The sequence below is a fragment of the Cryptotermes secundus genome, unplaced genomic scaffold (assembly GCF_002891405.2).
Source record: "Cryptotermes secundus unplaced genomic scaffold, Csec_1.0 scaffold268, whole genome shotgun sequence".
Taxonomy (NCBI): Eukaryota; Metazoa; Arthropoda; class Insecta; order Blattodea; family Kalotermitidae; genus Cryptotermes; species Cryptotermes secundus.
The window spans coordinates 199,526-218,659 of NW_019722430.1; the positions used below are offsets into that span (position 1 = coordinate 199,526).

The 19,134-nt window shown below is 38.4% G+C and overlaps 1 protein-coding gene and 1 long non-coding RNA gene across 5 annotated transcripts in view; one reads left to right on the forward strand and one right to left on the reverse strand.

Moving 5' to 3' along the window:
* LOC111861345 (collagen alpha-1(IX) chain) overlaps positions 1-19,134 on the forward strand; it is a 215,085-nt gene that overhangs the window by 171,214 nt on the left and 24,737 nt on the right. For all 3 annotated transcript variants that reach the window (XM_033750286.1, XM_033750285.1, XM_023845823.2), the window contains 8 exons: positions 2,938-3,036; positions 4,243-4,350; positions 5,418-5,585; positions 6,054-6,224; positions 7,100-7,274; positions 13,224-13,375; positions 14,535-14,795; positions 18,699-18,752. In XM_033750286.1, the coding sequence (XP_033606177.1) occupies positions 2,938-3,036; positions 4,243-4,350; positions 5,418-5,585; positions 6,054-6,224; positions 7,100-7,274; positions 13,224-13,375; positions 14,535-14,795; positions 18,699-18,752 (1,188 nt within the window). The remainder of the gene's footprint in view (positions 1-2,937; positions 3,037-4,242; positions 4,351-5,417; positions 5,586-6,053; positions 6,225-7,099; positions 7,275-13,223; positions 13,376-14,534; positions 14,796-18,698; positions 18,753-19,134) is intronic.
* Positions 1,739-19,134, reverse strand: part of LOC111861346 — a 21,022-nt gene continuing 3,626 nt past the window's right edge. Inside the window, exons 2-4 of one of the 2 annotated variants that reach the window (XR_004512669.1) lie at positions 17,590-17,722; positions 5,434-5,571; positions 1,739-2,434 (exon numbers count right to left, since the gene is read on the reverse strand). This is a non-coding gene — a long non-coding RNA (uncharacterized LOC111861346). The remainder of the gene's footprint in view (positions 2,435-5,433; positions 5,572-17,589; positions 17,723-19,134) is intronic. The other variant, XR_002842222.2, reaches the window with a different exon arrangement.

Here is a 19,134-nt window from a genome sequence, read left to right on the forward strand (position 1 = left end):
CATAAGTATAACAAATATTTTAGACAGGAGAATATGGCTTCAGATATGATGAAGTGTATGATGAAGATGATGATGAAGAGACTGTACCTGGCCATTTTGAACACTGACTTCCATCTCACCATATGAAAATATCTACTGCAGTGTTACCACACATGGCTGACTTAGTATGCATGTATGAATCTGAAAATATTATCTAAGAAAAAGGTTCTGTAGGCATGAGATTTATTATTGTCATTACATAATTTCAGGTTACCCTACCAACAGATTCTTGAGTGTTGTATTGTATTGTATTGTATTTATATTTGTTCAAGAAATCCAAAAAAGGATATAGAACATGTCACAGAACTAAATATAAAACAGGATACATGCATAAATTACACGAAATTTAACATTAACATTATGCATGAATATAGGTTGTGTAGCAGGTCACACATAAGAGAGAAGTCATTTGTTTCATTAATTTTCAAATATATCCTATACATGTCAGCACTGATGTTAAAATATATAAGCTGTTTTCAGTGCCCAATTCATATGCTTAGTATATTGAGTTTACTGGAATTTTACTGAGACTGCTTACATGTGTTTCTACCCAGAAAGGAGGCTGGTCAAATTATTGTATTTTAAATGTCTTGTGTTTTTTGTATGGTGATACTATTTGATTGTGAAAGGGTACCTATGGACCACCAGGGCCTCCAGGTGAGCCTGGTCCCCAAGGTGTACCAGGAATCAGAGGGCAGAGAGGCGCACGTGGTGAAATAGGACAGTCTGGACTACCAGTATGTCATGTGAACATCGTGCACAGCAAAATCATGTCATTTTGGCTAACAAATTTTGTAGTTTGTTGTATTGTTAATAAAAGGTCTTTTGTTAGCATGTTGACAGTGTGATTGTTAAACCTGAGAAATTTTGAGTGGTTTGAAAGAAATTAGTTGATTAAAATGGAATTAAATTCTATAGTGAAAAGCAATGTGTTGTTATTCAAGGCTGAGGTAACTTAAAAAGTTAATCTGTTTAGCAGGACTTAACCATTCTGATTAAGAATGAGCTACACCACAAGTCTGATTCTGGAGCTCGTTTTCCAATTGCTCATAACCACTGGCCACACGATACAGTTCTTATGCTTGTAATAGACTGTGACTTTGAGAATAGGATATCAGGATGTAGGCTTCATTTTGGCATCATTGTTTTGCTCTTTTATTTCCTCATTATAGACAGTTACATAATGCTGTAATTGCGAAGATGTTTAAAAGAGTTTCCTCTTTTCTGTATTTGGCTTGAATTTCAGCTTCTACTTAATCACATCCTGAAACTATCTGGACTGCAAACAATAAATTTTCAGTTATCTGGTATCCAAGGATCTTGAATCCTCATTCAACTGGAAAAAATTTGAAGGAAAAATTATCATCTGTATAAAGCTAGTCAAAAATAAATTTGTAAAGTGCATATATTCACCAACCACACAGGTAGATACTGGCTGGGTGGTCAGGGTTCAAATTGCAGCAAGGGCAATATTTTTTCTCTTCTGCACAGCATCCAAACCAGATCTGAGACCTACCCAGTCTCCTATCCAGTGAGTACGAGTGCTTCTTTACCTAGGGGTAAAGTAGTATGGACGTGAAGCTGACCACTCACTTCCATCTAGTTCTGAGGTCAAGAATGGTGGAGCTATACCTCTGCTCCCCCATACATCTTCATTGCATGGTGCTTAATTAATTAAGCACAAGGGCAACATTACCTTTACCACACAGTAGTTCTTCTAATTACCACTAGCAGTACTACCAATTGTCCTCCCTCATGCAGGTGGCATTACAGTAGAAGTTAGTTGACATTAAGAACGTATTATAGTACAGAAGCTCCCCAACTTACACAGTCATTCTATTCTGTAAGGTCTTGCATAATCGAAATTTGTCATAAATCAAAATCATCACTGTAATACAAGTACATTTGTGGGTGTGTGTGCTTTAAGGGGGGGGGGGGAAAAAAAAATTGAAAGCATGGAGAAAATTCGTTGGGTGGATAGAAAACAAACATAGTAAGCTTGTGGTAGTGAAACTTAGACTTGATCTGTTAGAGTTTTGCAGCAAAGCATTGTCACATGTTTGGTGACTGTGAACCACTCAAAGTTTGAATGTGCAGTTTCTTGTAGATATATTTGTCTTCCTTTTACTTGTAACTCAGGCCTGGAGCTCAACACAGACTGTCAAGTCAAGGCAGCAGAGGTTCTCATAATAGCATGGTGGCAGTGTGCTTCTGGAAACAAGCTCTCAAAACATATCATATTTCCATATAACATCTGATTTCATTTAATATAATTTCATTTAGAAAAGCTGGTCAATCTTCTTAACTATAAATGTCTCTGTTTTGACATGGCTTCAAAAATCATCTGCTTTAATATCAGGTCCCAGAAGATAGAACTCTTCGTATACCGAATAAACTGAAATCATTGAGAACAGAGTAAATATGAGATATATCTGTGACAGATGAAGAGTTTTAATGTGCTATAGGAGCACTCAAAGCTCTAGAAGTTTGTTTAATATGCAAAGCTAGAACAAATCTGTCAGTTTCTAACAGCAACTCCAAATCAGCAACTCTTACTTAAGATTTACTTCATTCAGACGTGAACTTTTTATGAATATCTAGGTTCCACCAATAAATTTCCTCTTACAATCTAAGACGAAACATCAGAAAATGTTAACTTTTTCACTTCAGTGTTCTTAATTTTGTAAGAATTAGAAGTGCTTTGTATAACTGGAAAAATGATATGACCTACTCACCAATTTTGAGAGCTTATCTAGATGAAATTTGAGAGTTTAATTTATTTAAGTCTAGTTAATTCTGACATTCAAGTGGGAGTGGAATTTGACATGATGATTCTGAGCTGTGGTATCATAATTTTGCCTCTTCACTACTGTCTTATTTTCTTCTTGTCTTGAATAGGGTTTGCCGGGTTTGATTGGACCCCTCGGACCTATCGGCGAGCCGGGAATACCGGGTTTTCCCGGCCAGAAGGGAGCTACTGGACCTCCCGGCCGCCCTGTAGGTTACCAACCCCACTAACAGCCCGCCGGTAACTCACCCCATTACACAGGACACATCACTGCACACTGAATTTACATTCATACAGCATCAAGGCACATATACTGTAGTTATAAATTTGTCTGCTTTAGTTAGGAAAATGAAATGTCCAATATTAACCAAATTGTAATGGAAGCTAGAAAAATGTTTACATAACTAGAAGCAATTAAATTCTCTAAAGGGAAAGGAACATTCTCAAAAGCATGATTTAAAGAATTTATTGATATTATGTACTGTAATAACCACACTAAAAACCTCAAATATCATGTAACATAATAGGTTTATAATGAACTGCATCTAACAAGGAAAAGGTTTAAAATTGCCTTCAAAGTAATCACAAATTATCTTGATCAGAGTAGAAAGTAATAACACAGTACACTAGATTTCTACATCATTTGCTACAATAATAACTATGTTTAAGTTCTAGGATTAGTGGGGGTATTCTTTAACTATGCAAAATATACTGAGTTCAGTTTTGTCCAAAAGAAATATTACAGTTATGAAATGTCTTAACTCTGTAGTGTGTAAATGTTAAAGATCTATGTTCAATCGCAATTTATAATTATATATATATATATATATATATGTATTAAGGGGCATGTGGTAGTGTAGTTGGTTGAGGCACTATGCTACNGCCTGTTACAGGGATCGCTTTTATATATATATATATATATATTATGAAGTAGCTGAATTAGAGCTTTAGCAGATGCACCCTCTTAATACTCGTTTTGAATAGCCTTTGTTAAATTAAATTCCATATATGTTAAATTAATTGAAGTACACTGTACAGTAACATATTGAAGTGCTCTAGTTCCTGTGTAACAAAGATAACATAGCAGTGCTGGTCACAAGGTGACATGCAGACACTCATCATACACAGGATTTAATTTAACAAGTGTAGAAACCTGTGGACCATAGTTGTTTCAATGCGTAATAGATTTGATGGAGCTAACATGCAATGCAAATTTTAATATATACTTTTTTGAAAATTATGTACTAAAACAAATATAACTTTATAATGAGTATACCTGATAAAGGCACTACCAATTAATGCATATTGCATACAAAATAAAGTATCTATATCATTCAAGCCTGAAGTACATTGTAATTACAGATATCTAACAGTTAACACAACATAAGTAATTTTAGACCTGTGTCTATATACAGGGCACACCAGGCCCGCAAGGATTACCAGGACCTAGAGGTCTGACAGGAACTTCAGGGGTCAGTGGGCCCCCTGGGGTTATGGGACCGCCTGGTGCTAAAGGAGATCGGGTAAGTCTGTCTCATAATGTCAGATTACCTTATGAGATTCCACATAATAGAAAAGAAGTATCTATCAAGATATTGTGTGATCAGCTGAGTGATTTCTTTGTTTTGTTCCATCACCACAATAAGAAATATGGATACACCATATATTCGTCGTTTTTTATGTGTTACAGCTCATTGAGAAATCTTCAGCTATTTGACTTCTTTGCATTCTAGTATTCCTACATTGGCAAGTGTTTACATACTGAATTTTAAATAAAGATTAAATATTAATAATTAAAATGTAAAATCGTTAAAATTAAAAATTAAGTGTTCAGAAGTTGTTTTGTTATGTTTTTATTTTGGTGTAGTAGTTGTGTGTAGCTCTTCTGCTGGTGTATTTCTTTGGTTTTCTTCCCTGCCTTGTAATGACGTGTGTTGGCTTGTGGGCATATGTTTCCGTTTTTCTCCTTATTTCTGTTCCTTGCATTTTGGAGAAATGTATCTTGTATGTGGTGGTTGTGATGGAACAAAACAAAGAAATTTCAAACATAATATGAAGCTAAAATATAATATTTGAGGCTAAGGGAAGAACATGCACTGCAGATGTCTGATGACGCAGTGCTGAGGAAGATAATTCAACCTGAGGCAGATGAAGTACCAGAAGTATAGTGAGGATTTCACAATGAGTGCTCTTCGTTTATTATTAGGATTATTAAATCTAAGAAAATAAGATACCTGCAGCATGTAGTACACAGGAGAAAGAAGGGAAATACAAACAAAATTTGAGTCATAAATTCTGAAAGGGAGAGATAACATGAGAGAGTTATGAGTAGTTGTGAGGATGCTATTAATGTGAATCTTATGAGAAACAAGGTGTGGGCTTGCAGACTGAGTTTTTGTGACTCAGGATAGCGTCTAGTGGCAAGCTCTTGTGAGCAGAGTATAAACAGGGTTCCATGAAAGGCAGGGAAGTTCTTGACTAGGTCAGGAGCTATCCCTTCTTCGGAAAGGATTTTGCATAGAATTTCAAGTTCCCATGTGAACATAACAAATCTTTTGGCCCTAAATGTGATTTGTGTTTTCAATCCTAGGGAGAATCTGGTTTACCTGGATTGAAAGGTGAACGTGGTGAAGAAGGTCAGTCTGGACTTCCTGGTGTTCCAGGACCACCTGGTCCACGTGGGTCTCCAGGTGAAAGTGCTGGTGTAGGTGTGAGTGTGCCAGGTCCACCTGGACAACCAGGACCTGTTGGACCACCAGTAAGAATGTGCAATCCATGGTTACAAGATTGAGTCTGTTGCATAAACATCTCACCCTCTTTCTGCTGGTATTAGTTTGTTTTGCAGAATTTGAACCTAATGCAGTATTTAATCTGCATATGTTTCTCCCTGTGACATTTTTATTTCTGTTTACTTATTTTTATTACTTGAAGCAAACAATTAAGTGTGTTGCACTGTGTGTTTTTGTCTGAAGAATCCTGTTACACAGCAACGTGGAACTGCTATGTTATAATAAAAAGGAGTTATCCCGTCTGTTTTATGTCAAGTCATAACAAAGTAATAGGCCATTTTATGTTAATCTGAAATACATGGGTTTTATGCTGTATGAGTTGTAATTTAACTGGGGTGCTAGAACGCAGGACCAGGGAATCGAAATCTGTCACCCTGAAATGTAATTTGTAGCAGACATAATAAAATATAAGTAATAACAAGTGTCTAACATTTTAGGGCTTACCAGGAGTTCCCGGACCAGAAGGACCTCCAGGCCGGAGAGGAGTGGCTGGGGAGTCTGGTCCCACAGGGTTACCAGGTCGAGATGGCAGTACTGGAGAGAGAGGATTCAAAGGAGAGAAAGGGGACCCTGGACTTCCAGGAAGTAGGGGCCTGCCAGGTCTTTCAGTAAGTTTCTGGTATTTGTGGAGTTCAGTGTTCAGGATTAAGACACCTGTAGACTTTTGGATGGTTATCATAGTGCCTTAATCTTCAGGGTAAAAGTTTCTCCATAACATTGGTAACCACCTGTCAGTATATACAGTGTCATAGCCTGGGAGACCATAATATACTTCTCGCTGCCATAGTTGTTAAAATTCTACTTTCAGATTGCTAGTGTGAATTAATTAAATGCTGAGATGTGTGTAATCTTCCAAGATATTGTAAAGAGATGTCAGTCATTACTAGTTAAGTCCTGTATTGTCTGATGTTCAAAATAAGCACTATCAGCATGTGTCAGGTTTGAGCCTGTCATGGCAGTGACTAGTCTGTTGAATTCTGGTGATATGTAGTCTGATGTAAGTTTTCCAGTGTTTTTTGAAGGAATCATTAAAGANGTCTGATGTAAGTTTTCCATTGTTATTTTGAAGGAATCTGCTGACTCAGTCTTCAGTGTTGAAAAGTAACTAAAGCAAGCAACAAATGGACAGTTGCATGCTTCCTTTGAATGCTCTTTGACTCAGAAGATTGAGGAAACATGTGCCTCTGAAATGTTGGTAAGCTTCTACATTACTAAATGGCATGACTTCTCAAGATAGTATTCTTCATTATCAACACAATTATGCTAAGGACTAAACTTCCAAAAGTATCATAATTAAAGATACCAAACAAAATAGATATAAATTAAAATTAATTGAGATGATTTATAGAAGTTCTGGAAAGAATATGTGCTTCTATGTCTATGAAGATTCTGTCAGAATTGTATGAACACCTTCACTCCCCCTTTAGTCCTGGTATAAGAATTGAGGGGCCTCAACAAACAATATAACATTTAATGCTTTCAGGGTTCACCAGGTCCTCCAGGTGTTCCTGGTGCTCAAGTGGAAGGTGAGGCTGGTCCAGGGCCTGCTGGACCACCTGGACCTCCAGGAGAAGCTGGAATAATCGGTACTCCAGGACCAAAGGGGAGTAAAGGGTCACAAGGTGACCAAGGAGAGAGTGGTATCAAGGGAGATAAAGGTAGATTTGCTCATCTGCTGGTCTCAGCAAGCAGGCTTGCATTGTGCTAATGCCCTTGATGTATACTGAAATCACAGGTGTCCCATTCAAAATATTTACCTACTCTCCACTCAAAATCATCTTCACCCATTATTCACAGCTGTGTAACCTCTGCAGTTCAGACAGTATACAGAGAAACCAAATTTAAGGATTCTATGGGGAGCAGTGGATTTGAACATCAAACTGAGGAAGATATTCTTGACTTAAAACTGTCTCCAGGGATGTGAGTCTACTTGAAAAGCTGCCAGTCACTCAGCTTCTCAAGAAATTCCCAACATTTAATGGAACATGAAAGTTCATTATCACATTCATGAGAGCCCTCGACTTGCCCCTCCCTGAGCCACATGAATTCAGTCCATATGACACAATCCTCTTTCTCTAAAATCCATTTTAATATTATCCTACCACCTATGTCCAGGTCTTCCTAGAAGTCTCTGTCCTTCTGGTTTTCCCAGTAAAATCCTGTATGCATTCCTCTTCTCCTCCATGCATGCTACCTTCCGTGAAATTCCCACCCTCCTTGACTTGTTCATTTTAATTACTTTTAGTGAAAAGTATAAGTTGTGGGGCTCCTCATTATGCATTTTCCTTCAACCTCCTACTATTACATCCATCGTCAACCCAAATATTCTCCTCACCACCCTGTTCTCAAACACCCTCAGTCTATGTACCCCCTTATCATCAGAGACCAAATTTCACACCCATACAAGACTACAAGCAAAATTATATAGTTTTGTGTATTCTAATTTTTATGTTTTTAGACATCAGATGTTAAGGCGAAAGGTTCTGCATTGATTGGTAATAAGCATTGCCTTATTTGATCTACTCTTAATTAATCAAATTTTGATTTGTTGCTCTTATTTCCAAATATTTGTACTTTAGCACGTTTTCAAACAATCCGTTAACTATCTTCATGTTACGAATTTGCCGTTGCATGAAAGAAATCTGATCAGTAATTGTTACATCAAAACCCATTCTGATGATCCCCAATAATTTAATCTATATATGGACTTAACCTTGAGAGAAGATTATTGGATAAAATTTTGTATAAAGTTGATAACAGTGATATACCTTGATAATTACTGCAGTCAGTTTCATTACCTTTTTGTAAATTGGTGCAATAATAGACTCCTTCCACTGATCAGGCACTTCTTCCTTATTCCAAATAGAATTGTGGAAATCTCCCACAGTGCAAAACAGACAACTCACACGGTGTAGCAGGAGCAGGTGTATATACACTACGGCTTGCACCCTAGCTGTCTGCACACCCACATGAGCGCTACCCATTCAGCGCTCACTGCAGAAGCTCCAGTGCCCATTGGTTAGCACACTGCTTAGTGGAAAAAGTATAGAGCTGTGGCCTCCGACATGTTAGCATCAGTCACAGCTGCACTTGCATCAGGCAAACACTGGGGCAGCTACTCCACTAGCAGCAGCACTACAGTCAACTCTACCAGCTCTCAGCTGGCTGCTAGCCAGCCAGTCTTGGCACTACTGCAAGATACTTGCACAACATCTTACCAGCTCATACTCATTGGGCTGCAATTAGAGCATCACCCAGCATCTAGCAGGCACAATCGGGTTCAAAAAAAAAGGCCCTTTTAAGGGACACACATTCACCGCCATCACTAGCTCAGGCTATCCCACTATAAAGAAGAACACTGGGTTGCTGCAGAGAAGAACACAGTCACTAGCTCCGACTAGCCTGTTTTTCATAGCTGTCTCTCTGTGCCTTCAAGCATCAACATCCCACAGAATTAATGGCTTTATGGATCTCAGAATGTATAATTTCACCTTCTGCTTAAATCATTTGTCCCAAAATTTGATAACTTCCTGGCTGGTAAGTTCTAAAGGGTTCTGATGACTGTGCATAACAGTCAGAATTACTGTGTTTTCAGACTTTGTCCATCATCTGGCATTCTAAAAACTAGAGAGCACAATGTTTTAGAAACTGGATCTGTATCCTTGCTCAGGTGAGGGTGAAGACACCTACTCTGTTGGGTCCCTTGTCCAGTGATTGAGGTTAGCCCTTTCTAAGGGACCCAAAAGAGTAGGTGCCTTCTCCCTCACCTGAGGACAGAAACAGGTTCAATTTCCAAAACATTGTATTTTCTAGTTTTTAGAATGCCACAAGATGGACAAAGTTTGAAAACCCTGTAATTCTGAGGACTACCTGGCTCTTTGTACCTTTCAACTTTGCAGTAACATTTTCAGTCTCAAAACAAATAGGCTCGGATACTAATAGCTCAGCTGAATGTATTTTTGTCTGCCTAACATCTCTGACTGACTATATGTACACTCAGTAGCAGAGAGAAATATTTCTCCCATCTGTTATAAATGTTGTTGGAATCTGCAAGCTGATCATCATTCTCATCTTTTAACAAGCTAATTCTAGGTTGGTAACCCTTCTTATATTAATGTATGCCTCTATACAGTTCTCTAAGGTTCTTGTCCTTACTGTGTGTTGCAAGTTCACTAGTTTTGGCCTTCAGATATTCCTTATTTTGTTCATGAAATGTCTTCTATCTTCACATCTTACATAGTTCATGTTATCCCCATTCATTTGGCTCATATCTTATGTCCACTGCAGTTTGACTTGTTTCTTTTAATCTTAATAGTTGTGAACATCTTTCATAGAACCATGACTTATGCTGCTTCAGTTCATCGTAACCTAGACTCCCTTTGGCTGAAAGTTTTGATGCAGACAAAGTTGTGACTGGTGTGACTGATGCTAGCATGTCGGAGGCCCACATCTCTGTATTTTTGTTGCTGGGTGGTGTGTGAACCAATGGGCATTGGAGATGCTGTTGTGAGTGCTGATTCAGTAGTGCTTGTTTCACTGTAGGAGGTTCCCACAATTTGTTGAATGATGAAAAACTTTAAATTAAGAAATATTAAATGCTGAGATACACTTCAATTTAGTAACTATGAATGAAGCCAATAAATATGAAATTGATAAACCTGAAATTTGATTTCTGGGATAATTTTCTGATAATGAACATACAGAACAATCTAAGAAAGCTAAAATAAAGCCACAATTAAATATTCATAACTTCAGTTAAGAAGTAGAGAACAGTAATGTGTTCAGCATGAGAACATAACATGGATGGATGCTGAACACTTCCATAAGCATACTTCAGTATATAGGACAAAAAGAAACACAGAGATAAGAAAACCAAGAAGGGTATATGGAACCTCCTCCTGAAATAATTCTCTGACATTTGCACAGAAAATACAGACTTGATACTGGAGAAGTAATGATGTGTGTGCAAATCCTCTCTAAATACAATTCTGCATTCTGCTTGATGGAACCCTTATGAATATCTCATTAAAACTTGTGTGTTCAAATCACATAGACCCATTAGTTTCAAAGATGCATGCCTGGTTGAAGAATTTTTTTTCGTATATATGTGCATCTCATTTATACACACATATAACATACGGTTCTGTGTANATTTCAAAGATGCATGCCTGGTTGAAGAATTTTTTTTCGTATATACAGGGTGTCCCAGGAGGAATGTGCCAAACTTCGGGAGGGTGTTCCTTATGTTAAAGTATGCCGATATAACCCAAAACACCTATGTCCAAAGTTGAACGGTTACGGAGATAATGGCCCGAGAAGTGTCAAACTTTGACCGGGGTTACACACTTGTTGATTACAAAATACATATTAAAACTGGCAGGAATATGTGGATTCTGTAATGTTAATAATGTACGTAACATCAAACCAACTTGTGAGTGACGGAAAGCCATAAAATTGAAGTACAAAATACTCGCTCGCCATGTCATAATTGTCCTTAGGTTTCCAAGCAGTATACATAACACATGACTGGCGAGCGATGACGTAACGTGCTGACTGCGCGTTCTGGTATGAGCCAACTACATAAGCACGGCTAGGGAGTATCATCGCACTCAAGGACAAACATAGATAAGGGCTCTCAGCTGAGAGGTACAGCGAGGTACAGTGCTTGGACCTGCCAGAAGACCACACTTTTCTTGGGCCATTATCTCCGTAACCGTTCAACTTTGGACATAGGTGTTTTGGGTTATATCGGCATACTTTAACATAAGGAACACCCTCCCGAAGTTTGGCACATTCCTCCTGGGACACCCTGTATGTGCATCTCATTTATACACACATATAACATACGGTTCTGTGTACACATGATATGTACATGAGGAAGTTCTTCATGCTAATGAAATGAAACATTTAATTTTGAGTCATAGGCAGCACTGACCTGCATATCCTGATTCAACAGCTTTTGCCTAGTGTAGTGCAGTAAATAGCTTTCAGATGTCAGTACAACATTGAAAGTGACAGACTACTTTTTAACAAGAAGACATTTTCAACGAATCTTCCCATTAATCTCTCAAGACCCACCACATCAGCTTATTGCCCCTGCACTTTAAATATGAGGGTTGGAACTTTAATAGTGGCAACACTGCTGTAGAGACGCCATACAACGGAACCAATTAATGTCACTTATACAACATGTTAGTTATATACCTACCTTACCTCAGAGCAAATGGACTCTCCCTTCCCACATCACACGCATACACAGTGATGAGAACAGAGCCTTGTGTTAGCTGGTGGTCTGATGTAATGTTGTCATGATGTTTTCCAAACATGAACAACGGAGTTGGATAAAGATTGAATGTGCCAGAGGCAGTATAGCACGACAGTGTCATCAAGGTCTTCAGGAGGCTTGTGGGGAATCTGCATTGTCTTACAGAACAGTGGCAAAGTGGATAAAAGCCTTCAACAAGGGATGCCAAAATGTGGCAGACATGCGTCTGCCAGGTCGTCCTAGTGTCGGTGAAGAAGAAGTATATGCTCTTTCTGTGTTACTGGAGAGTGATCGATGCCATATGATTCATGAGCTGGCCCAAGAGACAGGATTAGCGCATACAACTGTGCTTCACATTCTGAGGGAATGCCTGGGCATGAGAAAAATTGCAGCACGATGGGTTCCGCATGATATGATGGAAATGTAGAAATGGCTACGATACGACACTGTTCGTAATGGCTTGGAGTGCTATGAGCGCGAAGGAGAGGCTTTCTTACACCGTATCATTATGCTGGATGAGACATGGGCCAAATCGTATGAGCCACAAATGAAACGCCAAACGAACGAATGGCGTCATTATGGGTCACCACGAAAATCGAAAGTAGACAGAACCCCAGCAGTGTGAAAGTTATGGTGATTCTCGTGTACAACTGTGATGGTGTTATCTTAATGGATACCATTCCCTGACAGCAGACTGTCAGTGCACAGTATTACTGTTCACTTTTGGAACACAACCTGCAACCAGCTTTGAGACAGCGGAGGGAGAAATTTTTGACTAGCTGAGCAACTGTTAGCTTCTTGAGAAGAGCTCTGCTCCATGCCGTTAGTTGAAAGTAGTTAATGTTCTCATGCAAGCTAGATCTTCCACGAGATGGAGGGCCACCACTTTGCTTGCAGCAGGAGTGCTTCAGTGAGAGAAAATCTCAAGTCTCACAGTGCTTCATTCCTTGTTTGTCTTGAAGTTCTACACTTGTTTGGAAGACTTTTAAAAATGTTTTGAGGCATTACAAATGTAATGACTTGAAATTATTTCATGGACAGAAATAGCATATAGCTTAAAGTTAGCCAATAAAGTTACATAATTCCAAAAACAGAGAGACCATGTATGCAACCAGAAGACGAGGAAAAAGACGTAAGAAAATGCTGGATGACCTTGGGGACAGAAGAGGATATTTTTATTTGAAGGAGAAAGCTCTAGATCGCATTAAGTGGAGGAACTGTTTTGGAAGAGTGTGGACCTGTCATATGACAGATTACTGATGAAAAAAATTCATTCTGAAAATCTACTCATTTTCATAAAAACTTGTTTACTGAAAGTTATGTATTCATTATGCCTGTCTAGGTGACCGTGGTTTAACAGGGCTGCCTGGAATAGATGGTGAAAGAGGTCCGCCAGGACGAGATGGTTCACCTGGACCTCCTGGCCAGAAGGGAGAGCAGGGATTTCCAGGTCCCATTGGACTTCAAGGGCAATCTGGGCTTGTTGGATTGCCAGTAAGTTGTGTCATGTAACAGACAATGTAATTTGTCTTGCACAATGAGATAGCATACCTGTTCTTGTGTTACTGATTCAGTCGTGGGAGTGCCTTGATTCATGCAACTCTCATAATATAATATGCTAGCTATCAGCTCACTGTTAAGGATAAAGGAGGAAATAGGTAATCTCCAGTTCAGGGCCAGTAAAGTTGACAATGTAATTTCAGAAATGTCACAAGTGAGACTGGTGAATCAAATGGTGATCCTAAATATGAAAGATGCCAATCTGAAAATCAGTGATATTTTAATACAGTAAACAGTGAAGAAGATATGCTAAAGCTAGACACCCAAATAAACTTGCTGCTGATAATAATCATCACTACCAAAAAACATAAACTTAGGTCCACAGTTTGCAGAATTTCTGAAACTCTGATCAGTCTTATCTCAATTTATATGGTATAATGTAATGGAGAATTTCACCATGATGTAATACATATTTCAAAGAACTTAATCAGAGTTAGGTGAAGGAACACATGATAAAACTGGCAGTCTCTCTTGGTTGGAAGTTGCAGAATTGCCTGATGTGGTGAATGATAAATTTTCAATATCAGCTGCATGATGGAAAAACCATGTCCAGTCATTTCAGCAATAAGGTGGTGTCTGATACAAAGCAATTATTGTGTATTTGTGTTGTTAACTTGCTGACTCAAATTTACAATTTTTTTGCCATTATACTGATTGACTAATAAGCACACTTTTCCAAGTGTTCCATTAAGCTGATTTCTCATTAGCTGTTCACATTTTGGATCTGTATTCGAGACTGCAATGATTTCTTGCCCTAAGTCACAACCAGGTCACATACACAGAACTACTGTACATAAGCATTTGTTATATCGTTTTAAAATTTGTAACTACTTAAAATCGTCAAGACCAAATTTTAAGAAAGTTCAAACTAAATCAAGCAAAATCCCTGTTTTCCCCAACATATCATGTTACATTATGTGGGGCACTTTCTTGAAACATGTAGCGCATGAAACAATCATACTCCCCCCCCTCCCCCAAGCAGATGCCCTTCCATGCCCTTTCCAATTCATCATTCACAGTCATCCTGCCATTGTAGAACCTAATTTGCTGACAAATGATGAAACATCAGCAGGCTGATGATATTTGTTAACAGGGTCCAGCTGGATCTCCTGGAAGTCCTGGAGGTCCTGGCCAGAAGGGAGAGCCAGGAGCTTCAGGACAGCCTGGACTGCCTGGAACTGCAGCTGCTGCTGGGGACCCTGGACCTATTGGAGCCCCTGGACCTCCTGGCCCTCAAGGTGAAGATGGAGACAAGGGTGCCAAGGGTGATCGTGGTGGACCAGGGCTCCCTGGCCTGCCTGGTGCAACTGGACCTCCAGGCAGAGAAGGTTTACAGGGCGAAGAGGGAGAACAGGTACTTTAGAAGTGTTTCAGAGCAGCATGTTTCAGATTGGTGTGTTATTAGTAGAGAAAGTGAAGAAACACTAGGGTTCTAATTTTCACACTTTAAATACTCATTTTCCATGTAAAGACCCAACTGTGATGAATTTACATGAGCATACTTTTACAGAATATTCTTAGATCTATTTGTCTCAGTTTGGTCCTGGTCTGTATAATTTACAAACCTTCCAACAGAGATGCTGCTCTCTATAGACAGAAGTATAAGGTGAAACAGGCTTTTTTATGAACATACACAAACTGCAGGTCTATGAACAACCCAGACTGGCTGTAATTTATGTTAATGAACACACTGAAACCTTTGTCCCACAGAATGAGAGATGACACACATTAGAAGTATACAGATTTTTTTCATGTTAAAATTTAAAATCATGCAAAAAATGTAAAAAGAACAAGCAACTTTCTTTGGAGGTAAACTTTGTTATACAAATATTGCATCTGCACTCCTAAGTCTGTATATACATAATGAAGGCTAACAAAATCAGGGGTTCCCAACATGGTGGTCCACAAATTTCCTGTGCTTGTGAATCGGTTCATAATACAGCATATTTTCAGTGTGTGTCCAGTTTCATTTTGGTGATGGATTGAAGGAGCATGGTAGCTTCCCTTCAGCATTTGTCACCTACTGTCACTTAACTCACCAGCTGTGACTAGCTTGCTTGCAAGAACACAGTGTGTCAGTATGTGGAATATGGGCTCTATACAAAACTATCTTGATGGTACTGTTCTCTTGCTCTATGACATTTATTACACTTGAGGCCATTTTCTACACCAATTGTACTACTTTCTCCAAAAATAAATTGGCCAAGTAACAAACAATGGACTTAACAATTTCAGTGCCTATTGGGAAGAATCGTGTTTATTCATTGATGGCAGTTTCAAAGTAAGTAAAAAAAAATGTAAAGCTATCTCTGTACCAGGCCGTGAAGGCCCGTGGAGTTATGAGACGTTGAGGGTCCCACATTATCTAGACAATCGGCCCAAAGATGGCGGTAAGGTTGTCAGCCTTATGCGCTGGCCGAACTTTACTTCCCAGGAGAATTATTTAATTAATTCCTGGTACTCATTTCTGTTAGATGCTGAGTCGACCCCAGGGCCATAGTGCAGCTAGAAAGATTAGGTCAATTGAAAAGAATCCAGTGACCTCATTAGGACTTGAACCCATGACCTTCTGGCTTGTAGCATAGTGCCTCAAGCAAGTTTATTAATTTTGTCTTTCAGATGTTCCTTCTTTTGTTCCTGAAATATCCGCTGGCTTCACATCTCTCATTATTCAGATTATCCCCATTTATTTGGTTCATATCCTGCAACCATTGCAATTTGGTTCATGGGACCATGGCTTATGCTGCTTCATTGCAGAGTAACTAGACTCTCTTAGCTTAAATTTGTATGTCCTCTGTAAGAGTTTCACCACATAATCATACAAGTTTTCTGAAGCTGAAAATTTTAGATTTCAACATGATAACTATTTTTTCTCTTTACTTCCCTTTTTTTTTTTTTTTATAGAGGGAATCGCTCCATGACAAATTTTTGCAATGTTAATTTGCTTACTACCAGTCTCTCCCAAATATCTGCAACCACCAAATAGCGGTCAGTATCACAATCTCTCCTGAACGATTGGACATCATGTACACTTGAATGCCATCTCCTCTCTGTCAAAATATGAGCAATATGATTATCTTTCTGTCAGATGTCTAAGTAAATTTATGAATGTTATGATGTGGGAAAATCGTACTTTTGGCAGTCAGATTTTTGGATGTGGCAAAGTTTACTTCTCTAACTCCATTATCTTTACTAACTTCATGTAAACTCTCATTCCCAATCGTTTGTTTGAAACTATCTTGTCAACCTACTTTGACATTGAAATCTCCCAACAAAATTTTCATATGTATTTAGGGAATTTTTTGAATAAGTGTTCTAGTGCCTCATAGAAGCTGTTTTTCATAACATCAATTTTATTTTCAGTGTTAAAGTACTTCTGTTTGGACATGATCTGAATTTAGTTAATAAAATAATTAACTCTATTTGTGTTGTGCCTGTTCAACACCGACATTTTAAAGCTCTTCTCCAAGTTGTTGAAGGCACATAATTGGCTCTCATCTTGCATACAGAAGCAGTATTATGATGGCTGAGCAAATGTAAAGGTATTGTATGGTTTTAAGCCTGATTTCTGAGGTCAAAGATTTTCTGAAGTCCAGAATGAGGACTTAAGGCAACTAAGTGGCTCTTGCTGGTTCATGTACTTGACTTTCCTTACTAAAGTTACCAATAAATTGAACATTTTAAATATTCCAGGTTAAGAGAAAAGACAAATATGAGCCTCAAATGAGAACCTAAGTAAGATCATTCGAAGTAAAACTATTCTTGTGGATGTCACATATAAGGAAGAAATCTCTTGTACACTTCCCAGGTAAGAAAGAAAATGGTAGATGAGAGTGATTTCAGCCCATCACAATTTCTTGGCTACATTAAAGCACTTGTCAAAAAGTTTTAAAGGAGATTCAACAACTGAACATCATTCAGGCAGTATTTTTTTTAAATGTAAATCATTTATCTTGCAAGCAGAAGTTACAGAAACTGCTGCATTCTCTGGGGAAACTAATTCAGGCAAGGGCAGAAGAAGTGATACTGGAAATTATGGACCTTCAAAGTGTTGTCCTGAAATTCTGTGTAACACATGAGAACTTTCAGAATCTGGTTGACCAAGAAGTGCAGTTTGCAAGATAAAATCTTATTTTGATTCCATTTACCTGTGCAGATCATTGCTTTCAGCCAACAATGTTATGAAACAAAAGAACAATTCTCGATCTACTGATGCACATGTTGATGACTGTTCTTGAGCAGGAATTTCATCCCATTCTTCCAGGCTTGAAAAACTTGCTGCTGAAAAGAAATGTGTAAGATCACACTGACTAACTCTCCATGTGAGTGTGGATGCCAGACAGAATCATGGACTGACTCTTCAGAGAATTTAATTATACTTTTTAAATGTAAAACCGTGAATTTTTTACTTTGTTGTTTCTTGTAGCATTAACTATATTGTTTTGTGTATTAAGTGGTGTCTCTATATAGGGTGTCCTGATGAAAGGTATCCAAAATAAAAATGTATACCTTGGAAACTAATTAGCATACACATATCCAGTTTATGTCATCGAAAAGGAAAACTCTGAAAGTTTTTTATACCCGGCTTACAAGCATATGCCACCACATTTTTGCCTCCTTGTTAGGAATCACCCATGATGGAATCCTCTATGATGGATAGAGAGATGGCTGGGAAATGAATTGGCAGAGGTCGACCTATCGCTTGGCCTCCTAGGTTGCCAGATTTAACCCCGGTGGATTTGTTCATGTGAGGTTATGTGAAGAACATTGCCTACCAGGTTAAGATCAATGACCTTCAACAACTGAAAGCCCGCATAAGGGACACTGTGGATATGGTAACACCAAACATGATAATTATTTATTTATTTCATCCATAGCTGTAGAGAGTTACAATTGGACATGTCAAATAATAACAACTTCGCATGAAAAATAACATAACATAACATAACATGCTTCAAGTATGGACATTTGTCGTGCCACCAAGGGAGCCCACATTTAAATTTATTAAGAAAGGAAAATGGGTAATGTTAAATAATTTGGTGCCCACCCCTCAACCCCAAACTCTAAGGCATGCTCTTGGTCAGAGGAAGGTTGGGAACAGTTGGGATCCCCTGAATTAAAGGGTTATAAAAGGTCTTTTTACCACCAGCAGTCTGAAACCTCTATGGAAACTATTACTACCTTCATAGTTTCCATATACAAGTTTAGGTTAGCGTGTATTATTATTGTAATAGTTTCAAATGGCTCTTCATTTCAGGGACCTCCAGGTCCAAAGGGTGAGCCTGGCCCACGAGGACCAGAAGGACCAGAGGTAAGACTCAATATTTTTTCAAGTCTCAGCAGATAAATTTTAAGCAACATCTCCTTCATTAACTCTTATAATGCCATTATTAATTAAATAAATGGTAAATGTAACCATGGGACAGAGCTACCGTTGCTCTTTACAAGTATTTCTCACGGCAGAAATGGAAAGTTATGTCAGCATTGATGGGAAATGAAAATTTGTCATAAGAGTTACACTAACTCTTTCACATTGTCACATGTTAGTAATTAGACATGGGGTTTCAATCAGTAATTGAATTTACTGAACAATTATAACTCACAGCCACAGGTAGTTAGTTAGTTAGTTAGTTAGTTAGTTAGTTAGTTATTTAGAGAGATTGGGTTTCCCCATGCACCGCCTCCAGTTTGTT